General features: G+C 30.6%; 1 protein-coding gene across 1 annotated transcript; it reads right to left on the minus strand.

Annotated features, from left to right (window-relative positions):
- Positions 1 to 9,074: 9,074 nt before the first annotated feature.
- Positions 9,075 to 10,246, minus strand: LOC108911653 (serine-arginine protein 55). Its single transcript, XM_018716639.1, has one exon. The coding sequence runs from the start codon at positions 10,121 to 10,123 to the stop codon at positions 9,344 to 9,346; it is 780 nt and encodes a 259-aa protein (XP_018572155.1). The 5' UTR covers positions 10,124 to 10,246; the 3' UTR covers positions 9,075 to 9,343.
- Between the last annotated feature and the right edge of the window lie 1,770 nt (positions 10,247 to 12,016).

The raw sequence follows: 12,016 nt of genomic DNA on the forward strand, positions 1-12,016 counted from the left end.
TGTGAAAAATAAACAACACTATTTAATAGGTTAATTAAATTTGTCTAAAATAATATTACAGAAAAAATCTCAATTTTTTGTATTATTTGCTAATGCATTTGAAAACTTGATGTATGTTTTTTATATTTGTAAGGGTTGTGTATATACGGAATGTCCCAATATTCAGTTTTCATGTAACTATGACAAATTGTTGAAGTCAAAATAAGGACTAAACTTGTCTCTATTCATAGTTGTGTCATTTAGCTGCTAAAAGTTTTTACGAAATTGCTAAAATGTTTTACCCGATTAAAGTGAAATTTGGTATGCTAATACTTGTGCATAGGTGTCACAACTTAAGCAAACATGCTTATTTTTTTCATGTGACCTTACAACTTCAATTCTTGTGTTACCACATGGCTAAAAGCTTCTATTAAAGTGTTTTATTTCTTGCTTTTTTTTCTGTTTTCTTAATTATTTTCATCTTCAACGACATTTTCAATGCAAATTTTTATAAAAAATTGAATTTATCTAATAACAAAAACAAAATACAGCTTTATATGCTTTAAAAACTACTTACTTTCTAAATAGCTTTGAAACCATTTTTAGAAACACAATTAAAAAAAAAATTATTTGCGGATTTCTCCCTGTAAATGTAGCCATCGAATTTGAAACTATGTAATTACTAGTAACGGCCGAATCTAGTATTTTTAAGAATCGAATGATTATCCAAATACTGAAAATTAAAAATTGAAAGTTGAATAAAGAACGTTATAATCGCAGTACTTTTTTATTTTATAGTTTTGTGCAGAATGAATTAAATTTGCTGCATTTTAAATACATTTTCTAGAGAATTTTATTATTTCAATAATTATATTCTTTTGTTTCCAATAAATATTTCTAAAATGATAAATCATCAACCGTTTGTTCAATGCTATTTCATAACCACCGAGAATGAAAGGTATTCAAATTCTTCCAAACCATTGGATATGCTAAATCAGTTGATTTAAATTCATTCAAATATTTCACGCACTTGAGAACATCTTGCATGATATTTACTAGATAACCTAACTATCGAGAACTAAAAATATCGGACGACAGCATATACTTTTAAGAATCGGATAGTACTCAATTTTTCATTCGAGTTGTCCCATCACTAGTAATTACTATTTGAAGATTATTAAATTAGATGAATTCAAAGAGAAACTACTGAAAATGGTTATACTTTGCAATGATTTTTGTGGAAGAGCTTTCAGTTATAAGTTTCTGAAATCCACCAAGCAAAAATCTGTATTGGGACACACCTGTACAAACTTCTCTTAAATTATTTAAAAATATTATGACACTTTTTGTAATATTTCAATATATATTCCAATTTTTTATTTTACATGATGGATTTGAACATCAAAAATAATATCATAAATCTGAGCCGACTAAAACTAGTAATCAAGTAACTTCAAATTTTACTTTTTGATACGCCAATACAGTGAGAAGTATATAAATGGGAAATTTATTAGAGAAACTAGATTATATCTGTTACACATTTGTTATCCTATTAGCTCAACTTATTCAAAAGTTATTGTGGAAATAACTAAAGATTTAAAGAAGTGATCTGTTTTTAGGTTGTTGTAATGGGTGTAATAAAATTAGAATTATGTTTTATAACAAAACGAATGAAACCTGCATATTAGGTTAATATTCCCTTTTAAGTTTTATAAAGGCTTAATTATTTTTATATCATGGTCCAAGTTGTAGTTAGAAAATGTATATTTTGTAGTCACGACAAATCATTCAGAGAGGATTTCAGATATTCGTATCAAAACAACGGTAAGCTTAAACACATATTATGATCTTAAAACATTAAGTGGGCTCAGCACAAAGATTTAAGAAAATATATGAAATTAAAGGTGGATTATTGCCTTTTTCAAAAGTATTATTGATTTTTAAGAAAAATCCTGAAATATCAATTTTTTTTGGAAATGAAACGTTTTTTCTTCACACTTCAATCCATAGTAATGATACCCATCTCCAAAAGTAATTATATATTCAGCAATATAATTTTTATTAATTCAGTGAATGTTGGTAATACCGAGAAAAAAAAAATTGAAAATTTAAATATACACGGTGTTTCATAATGATGTGCAAATATTTTAAGAAGGTGTTTAGATAGTAATTTTAGGGGGGTACTTCCTATATATTTTTTTTATTTGAGTCCCCCCCCTCTGAGAAAATATTAAAATTTCAGAATGACCGAAAAAATTAGCTTTTTATTTTTTTTTTTCACTAACAGTTAAACTTAGAAATTTGAATTTAGGTATACGTTAACAACTAGTTGAATGGTATTTTTTGGTAGTATTTTTTTTTTAGTTTATGTCTTTAAATGAAAGAAAATAGCACCCCTTGGTTTTATTTCCCTCACAACTTTTTTCTATGTTAGTCAATTCCAACAAGAAAAGCAGCTTTTAATACTACATTTCATTTAGAAACTTTTTCTACTCTTCCCATTTTTTCGTATACTTAATGGTTTACCAGTAAAAAAATTTATTATTTTTCCTTGCCGATTAGGCACACATAATTAGTATAACAGTTACCAAAAATGATCGTCATTCTTGACATGATTTTTGCAAAAATTCTTTTTTTATCAATAGGAAAAGCTAAGCAAATACTAACTAAAAATTAAATAAAAAAAAATTAAAGCTAATTTTTTTCGGCCATTTTGAGATTTGACTGTTTTTGCAGGGGTAGGGGGGACTCCAATCGAAAAAATGTATTAGAAGTATCCCCCCTAAAATTATTTATATAATATTTTCATTCATTCATTCATTATGAAACACCCTGTATATTAGAAAGATAGGAACTCAGGCTCAGCATCACTTGAAACTCCAATAATGGCGAATGTTTATACAAATTCAAAAGATTAAATTCACAAGGTTTCTGTTTCAGAAGTCTTCAGAATCACAAGTCGCAAAAAAATTTTGAATAGGTATCCTGGTTCTTAGTGGGCCACACTACAAAATTAAATTTTTATTTCATTTTAATTCAGTGTATTTTTTTTGTACCACTTTGCATATACATTTTAAAAGGTGAAAGTCAAATTAACAATTTTTTATAAGAATACTGCAATATGTGCATTGGTTTTTCTACACTGGTATTTTCACTAATTTTTTCCTCAGTATCAATTTAAAAATTTTTATATTGCTGAATATTGTTTCCCATTGTTTTAAAAAAAGGGCAACTTAATATTGGTTAAATGTAATTATTATTCACAATACAAATTATACATCAAAACATGGATCTGTAACTTGTATAAACATGAAATCATATTCAATAGTAGGCACAGATATTAACAGTGATTTATTCAAGGAACATAAAAAATATGCTAATTCATACACTGTGTTAATTTGGCTCTCGGAATATCTAAATTTCAGCATATCAGTCTCAAATAGTCACAATGAAATATTTATTATAATTACAGTTATAACATAATTGTTACGAAATTAATTCTTTAAGGAATATCTGAAATCTGCTCTATAATTTTTATCAATTTTACATAATTATTTGTAAGATATCCCCAACTAGTGACACTCAAACTAAGATTTTTGTTTGGGGTAGCTAATATTATAAACACTGTCCAATCATTCTTAAAAAATATAAAAATGTTCAGGCTGATTTAATCACCTAAATCACTGATAATTACAGCAGCACATTTATCTCGTTCATAATTTTTTTTAATATTGAGGATTTATGTATATAATTTTTCACAAAACTAATATTGTCATAGAATTGAAATAACATCTTTTATATGTGTAAAAGAATTTCTGTAAATATGTATTGTGTCGAATACTATCAATGTATTTCCAACTATAAATTAAATTTGTATATTTTTATTATAAAATAAGCTTTTTATTTATTTAAGTTAATTTGTAGTTGAAGACTGAATAGTATTTTAATGAATGTAAATATGAACCAACGTCTGTCTTTTTATTCTATTCTTAGTTGATAGAAGTACTTTATATACCAGTTATAAAAATTAAGTAATTGAAACTTTTTTACCTAAACATTGTTAATAGTAGCATTTTGTATGCAAGTGATTTAATGAAAGTAATTTTTTAGAAAAGATGATTGTGTTAGTGTACATTACTTCATATTTAAGGGTAACACGTAATGCTGAATTGTTTTTTCTTTTTAATAAAAATCTTATTTATTTTTATTTATTTATTAATATCTCAATAAGTTTAGTTGGTCTAAATGATTTTTTTAATACTATTTATATTTTTCCTGCAATTTGAAGCCATTTAAATGTGAGTGTACTAATAATTTAAAATATATTTTTATATTAAAGGATCTCAAAAAATAAAGATACAGAAGTGTCCTAGAGATAATAAAACTACATATTACTAGGACTGCAAATTAATTTTAATAAAAATTGTGTATGTTATTGTTTTTCAAAGTATTGTCCATTCCTAGCCACTACTTTCCCATCTTTCTGACAGTATTCCGTGTCGACAGAATAACTCATCTTTTGATGATATCTACCAATCGATCCAATTTTTCGTATCTTCTTAAGATTGGAAGTGCTGCTTAGCCAGGCTGTGTTCCCTGGATCGGAACAAGTAGTAATCCAATGGAGCATACGGCGGGTGGGATAAAACATCCCATTTCAGCGTGTCAGTATTTTTTGACTTCATGAGTAACATGTGGTTAAGCATTGTCATGTTGAAAAATTACTTTATCGTGCCTTTGCTCGAATTGTGGCCATTTTTCCTTCAATGTATGGCAAACGCATCTATTGCATTTGGTAAAGTTCACCAGTGATGGTTTCATTCTGTTGAAGCAGCTCATAGTACACAACACCAAGCTGATACACAACACCAAAGTACAGAGCATGAGCTTGGAACATTGAATATTCGGTCTTACTGTCACTGTTGATGCATGGCAAACGCCACGATTTTCTACCCTCTAGGATTATCATAGATTCTCGAATTTTCATCGCCAGTGACGATGCGATGCAAAAAAACCTTTCTTTTTTGCCATTGAAGAAATTGTTCGGAATGTGGAAAATCGCCATTCAACATCTCTCAGTTTCAATTCGTATGGCACTCAATTTCCTTGCTTTTGAATCATACCGAGTGCATTTAAACATATGGAAACTATTGTGCGATCAACATTCAACGTTTGAGCAAGTTTATCTTGCATTTGGCATGAATCTTGGTCGAGTAATACTTCCAATTCCTCATCTTTGAACTTTTTCGGTTGTCAACTGTATGAAAATCACCACTTCTAAAATGTTGAAACCAATACTCGTACGTTTTTATTGATGGAGTATGTTGACCGTAAGTTTCCAACAGCACTCCATGACTTTTCTTTTAATTAAACAGGAAAAATAAAACTTCCCACAAATGGTGTTTTGTTGGCTCGTAATTCGACGTCTTCGGAGCTGAAAAAATATTTATTGTTAACACTTCAGCAAAGTGACAATAAAAAGTAAAGCCTAATGACAGAGCTTTGACATGAATATAATCACAGTGTCCAATGCGATATAGCATAAGTTACGCCATCTATTGGATATCCCTCAAAACTAATTCGCCGTCCTAGTATTTAAAAAGCATGGCATTTCAACAAAATGTGTTGCCAAAATTTAATAATGTAGTTTCTATGTAAAGTAACAATTACACATTTTTGAAAATATTTGTAAATAGTTTTTTATTTGTTTTCTAAATAAAATCAGTATGTAAATAACAACAGGTTAGCATTCAAATTTAAATCCTTTTTGTGGAATAATACCTACTTTCTGAGATATTTAATTGTGAAGGGACATTACAAATGTATGGCAGAAAAATTGCGATGACAAGTATAGTAAATTTTTAATATAAATGCATATGTCCATATAGGGAGTCTCCAAAAATATAGGGCCAATATACAGTGTGTTTTTTAAATAAATGCATTCGTTCAAAGAGGTAATAGAATAAATTATTTCAAGCAAAAAGTTTCATAGAATGTTGATTGTCGTTCCCTTTGTTTTTGAGATACAGAGGGATAATATCACATTTTCTAAAATTTTTCTGTAGATGTTTATTGCAGACTGATGAAACTAGTCTCTACATGCTTTATCTAAGTAGAAGTAAAAATCCGAATTGACATACAAATATGTCAACCAGTGACGGAAATATAAGGGCCTGGTACTACTAGGAGCCTCAGAATTTAGCCTCCAAAGTATACAAATTCAAATAGTGCTTCTCGTTACCAATTGAATTTTTCAGGGAAAAGATCGAATACATTTTGTTCGAAAAATGAACCATTTAAACTATTTAAAATAACTAAAACAGTTTATGAGAATTTTTTGTTAGAAATACAATGTAATGTGTGAAAACTTTCGACACATTGGGTTGTATTTAAATGTGTATTTTTAACCACAAATTGTTTTTGTGGAATAGTTATTTTTAATTTTCTTGACTGCATTGTAAGCTCACTTTTTTCTTTATTTGAATGAATTTGAGCTGATTCTAATAACATTAATATTTTCTTAAAAAGGCTTACTTTAAATATAAAAAAATCAGTACCTACTATAAAATAGCTCGTTCTTTGAACAATGTACAAAAGATCATTTTCCTTAGAAATTCAATTGATAATAAAAAGTACTAATTGAATTTACGCAATACAATCATTGTACTTGATATTCTAAAGCTCCTAGTGGTACCAACCCTTGTATCTCCACCACAAATTAACATATTTTTAAACCAACTTCCACTGACCCAAGTTTCATCAAACATCCTCAGAAATATTTCAGAAAACATATTTTTTTTCTAATTTCAGTACCCCGTGTCTCAAAAATAAGCAAACTACGCCCCACATTCATATCAAACATCTTACTTAAATAGGCTGTTCTATTTACACTTTGAAGAAAGACATTTATTTCAAAAACATCCAGTACTAATTTAAATCAATTTTTTCTAGAAATATAGATGCTTTATAGAATCTATTGTGGAAGTACAGAAAAAATAGCTTCTTAAAACTAAACTAAAAAACTAACTTTATTTTTGAAATTCAGTGGGATCAGTGCAATTATTTTATAATGCACCTTCAGTACAAGACCACGATATCTCAAAAAATGTCTTTTTTGGATTAGTACCCCTCAAACTTTAGTTCCAAAATCTCTATTTTATCAACTTATTACAAAAAACATTTGTTTTATATTTTATTATCTTAAATCTACTTTTCAACATTAATAAACATATAATCGAGAGTTATATATTTTAAATTGAAATTGTAGCAAATGATTTTTATATTTCCTACTTTTTTTTATTTTGTAACAAAACATTAACTGTCATTATCTCAGTTTACTGTTTGTTAAGTTAGGATAGTCTTGTATTGAAGGTGCGATATGTATATCAGAAAAAATAAGTACAATTCAATTGTTTGGCCAGTTAGCTATTACAATTTTTTAAACAGACCGTTAATAATACAATTGGTGGAACCTATCACATCAAAATAATGAATTAAAGAACACAGTTTTTAGATACCTAATCGAGAATACATATTTATATTTGTAATATCTCAATTTCATTAATTTAAAAATAGTATGCATGAGTTTCAATCTCTAAAACTAACAAATTTTGGAAAATAAGAAAAATAAACTCTTTACTGTATGTTTTATATGCCACAAAAATTCAATAAAGGTATATGAATATTCGGTTATTTTTAAATTTTCTTAAGGGTTAAGAAACTAATAAAAATTACTATTGCACTGACGCCAGAGGCACTTCCTAAATAAAATTTTTCTTCAATGATTTCATTTAACGTTCCTTTAGGTGTGTAAGTAAACAAGGTGATTTTTATATTTTAAGTTTTTGTGATAAAGATATTTTGAAAATATTCAAATATTTAGGTTTTCCAAACTTGGCAAAAAAGCAATATATTTATATTTGATTTGCTTTTGTTTCAAAATCTTACATGTAGTGTAGATATTAATACTGCCTTTTCTATATCATAGAGATCCGAATTTGTGTATAAATTATACATATTACAATATCAAAAGAGTAACGATGATGCATTAGTGTACCTCCAAAATTTGTTTGTGAAAATGGCCTTTTGTATGTTACATAGTGAACCATAACTTCATGTCAATAATATTTTTAACATAACCATTTATTAGGTGTATGTAATTGAATTCTTATAGATATTGTCCTAAGTTGTTTACAGTAGCAATTAAATTTGTAAATATTCTCAGGTTAAAAATGTTAATAAAAAAATAATATCCACATTATTTTCTTAAACACCTTCCTTCTTAAATTCGCTCTTACAATTCATTGCACCAAATTCAGGTCTCGCCCTAACAACCTGTTAAAAAATTTCACCGACTATTGTGGTATGTGAAAATTTTAATGACAGTTTTTGAATGTGTTCTAAAATAATTATATAATTTGTGATTATATCAAAAGTTGAGACCCACTAAATGACATTTTTTGTTTTTTTTAACTTATAAAATAATTTCATTTTTTTTTTTAATTTTATTACGGATCCATATTTTTAGTATATATCTTGAATAATTGGTTGCAAGTTGCAATGACCATGACCATTTGTGCCATAAGCGACTCCAATACTTAACTTTTCAAAAATGTCGATAAAATGGATATATATATAAAGGATAACATACAAGCAAAATCTTCCCATCACACACTTACCTGCTAGTTTCTAAAGTCACTAAACTTAATTTTTACAAATGACAGTTAAATCCTGAGTTAAATGATAAACAATTTCATTGGTTTCCGATTCACATAAATTTTACGAAAAAAATTCTTTTATTTTTAATAATCCATGTAAAATAAACAAAATTTCTGAGTTTAATTTATATTCAAAATTTAAGAATGCAAATGCTTAAATTTAACGATTGAAATACTAATCTATGCTTATATTCCATTTTTTTTGCCTTATAAATATAAGCAGTGTTGACGCTTTTCAGCTTTTTTTATATTGTTAAATTATTCTGCTTTAATTTCTAGAAAGGAACGGGAAAAAATAGTGGCTTACATGTGTGTCCAAAAACAATTTTTAGACTACTGTTATGATTGAAGTTTTAATACTGAAGTTATAATAACAAAATATTTGAAGACATTTATTAAGTCTTAAGTTACAACAAAATGATAATATAAAAAAACAAAGTTACAGTAAATACCAGATCCCAGATCAATTTTGGTAGCTGAAAAACTAACCAATACTTGTTAAATGGTCAATGAAGTACACTATACAAAGAATCAATACAATTTTATATCTCAACACAGTCATAATAACTTAAAAAATAAGCATGTAAAATACTAAACCTAAATTTATTATTCTTCATCATATTAAATTTTCCAGGTAGTTAATCCTCTCAATTCCTATCCTTGCTTACTGATCTGGAAATCTTGTCGTTTTCTTTGGAATGTGATCTAGATCGAGATCTAGAGTTTCGTTCCTTGGATCGAGAACGAGACTGTCTAGGTGACTGACTTCTTGAACTACGTGATCGAGATCTAGATCTACGCCTTGAACGAGATCTAGATCGACTGTGGCTATCTGATCTATTCTTTTTAGATGCTCGTTTGTCTTCTACCAATCTAATTCTACGTCCATTAATTTCAGTGTCATCAAGTTTCTCAATAGCATTTTTCATATCACTATAAGATGCAAATTCTACTACTCCTTCATTAGGAGCAAGTTTATGAGCATCAGCATAAGTAACTTCTCCAGCTTTTCTCATATAATCTTTTAGATCTTGCCAACTACAACGACTGGACAGATTTTCTACAATTACCCTGTACTCTGTACGTGTTGGAGGCCCATATTTATCCCTACCGCGTGGGTTGTCACTTCTACTTCTTGGAGGCCCGTAACCTCTTCCTCCACCGCCGCCACCATCTCTGCCACGCCACTGATCGCTCCCCCGTGGTGTTCCTCTTGCCCTTTCTACAGTAACCCTGTCTCCAAGCAATTCTTTTCCATTTAACTCATACACGGCATCGTCGGCGTCTCTATGATCGTCAAACTCCACAAACGCATAACCGTTTTTCATAGACACTTCTTTTATTCGACCATATTTTCTAAAGAATTTCTCCAAATCACGCTCTCTAATTTTGTATGTTAAACCTCCCACAAATACGCGGGTTCCCATAATATACTTTTATTATATCAAAATGAACGCATAAAATTATTTATAAAATTCTATAACAGCTACAGCAAAATAAACACGTTTACGTCAGCCGGAAAAAGGACGCGAAGAACTGCCGATACCGATTGTCAAATGTCAAAGGGAAAAAATAACTTCCTAAGATAAGAATTATGTTTTGTGGCTCCTATTTAGTTAGGGATGTTCTGTGTTCCTATTCCTAATTTCACTGCAATTGTAATATTTGTAATTGCAAATTGCTTGATTGCTATTGCTGCAGATCAATTGAGATACCAATACGTTGCATTAGATACAGTTTAAGTACAATTAAATTGTGAAATGCGAATGCGAAACTTCAAATCAGTGAAGTCTAGAACAATACTTATAATGTAATAAGTAATTAGCAGAATGGCGTGTATTTCACATTGAAAGTTGAACTCCCAACAGTAATTATATTTCGCTTGCAAATTATTTGATGTATTCTCAAAATGAGCCAGAAATATATTGCTCCCTGTTCTGCTGCAGCTCAAGCTGTTCTGCTAATTAAATGAATGAATTCGCAAATGTTGTTTACAGAAAATGTAAAAATCTTTCTCTGTTTGTATCTGATAAGCATATCGCCTTAAATTAATATATTTAAATAAATAAAACATAAAAGCAATCTATATACTGCCTCTATACTTTTTTAAAAAGTGGTCAAATTTGAATCAAGTAGTGTGAAAATGTGAGTTCATTCACAACCTACTCCAATAGTTCCGTCTTCCTTATATTCGAATTTAATTAGAATTATAGCGATTTCCATTGAGAAAACTGGTGCACACTGAGTGCACCATTGACGTACCATTGATCAAGTTAACCTACGCCTCCACGGCGTGGGGTCACACGGCAAAAAGGCACTTAAAGTCATTACAGGCTGTGGAAAACATAGCCCTCCGCACGGCCACCGACGCGCCCTGGTACGTAAGAAACTCTGACATATTAGGAGACTTACAATACACAAACGCTACACAGATAATAGACAAAACGCGGAGAAACGGTTTGACGTAGCCTCTAGGCATGACAATCCCCTCCTCAGGCAAGCTTGACTACGTACCCGACGTGACCGACAAACACAAAAGACCTAGACACCAACTTTTTGACCCTGGGTGACCACCCTAACGACATCCCCCCCCCCCTGCCCGCTAACCTTTTCTGTTTCAGAGACCGCCAGGATCAAGAAACGAAGACGACACACACACACACATACATACCCCCCCATACCCTCCTTACCGCCACCCCCTCCCGCGCTAGCCTAAGGGCCACCTTAGCAAAGCGCATCTCAGGCTGCGGACCCGCTCTCCCCTACCTAATCATACCACACATAAACATGGAGGGCCCTAGCCGGCGGGGCCCAGTCAGAACAAAAGGAGGTCCCACAAAGCGCCTACACCGGCCGCATTTGCGATCGGGGTAGACGAGCGGTAAAACAACGCTCGTGTGTAAGAGTATCTATATGACAAGTGTCCACCCGTCCACTTTCGTTTATCTTTTTCTAATATATGCCCATATTTTACATTTGTTTGCAATTATCTATCATGGACATTATTTAGACAGAAGCACGAACTATTATACTGTGCTTTAGTATGAGAACGCGTCGGTAGATGTTTTGATTTAGAGTTTAATAAAATCGTGCTGTTTACTGAGCACCCAGTTCAGTGATGTTTTCAGCAGTCATCGCAGTTTCGAACTTCGAGCCCCGACATGACCGACAAATACAAAAGACCTAGACGCCAAGTTTTTGACCCTGGGTGACTACCCAAACGACATGCCCCCCCTGCCCGCTAACCTTTTCTGTTACAGAGACCGCCAGGATCAAGAAACGAAGACGACACACACACACACATACATACCCCCCCATAC

This window comes from Anoplophora glabripennis, unplaced genomic scaffold, assembly GCF_000390285.2.
Source record: "Anoplophora glabripennis isolate ALB-LARVAE unplaced genomic scaffold, Agla_2.0 scaffold725, whole genome shotgun sequence".
NCBI classification, from domain to species: Eukaryota; Metazoa; Arthropoda; class Insecta; order Coleoptera; family Cerambycidae; genus Anoplophora; species Anoplophora glabripennis.

Excerpts from the sequence above, each read along its gene's own strand:
- LOC108911653 (XM_018716639.1), bottom strand. The coding sequence starts at position 10,123 with ATGGGAACCCGCGTATTTGTGGGAGGTTTAACATACAAAATTAGAGAG.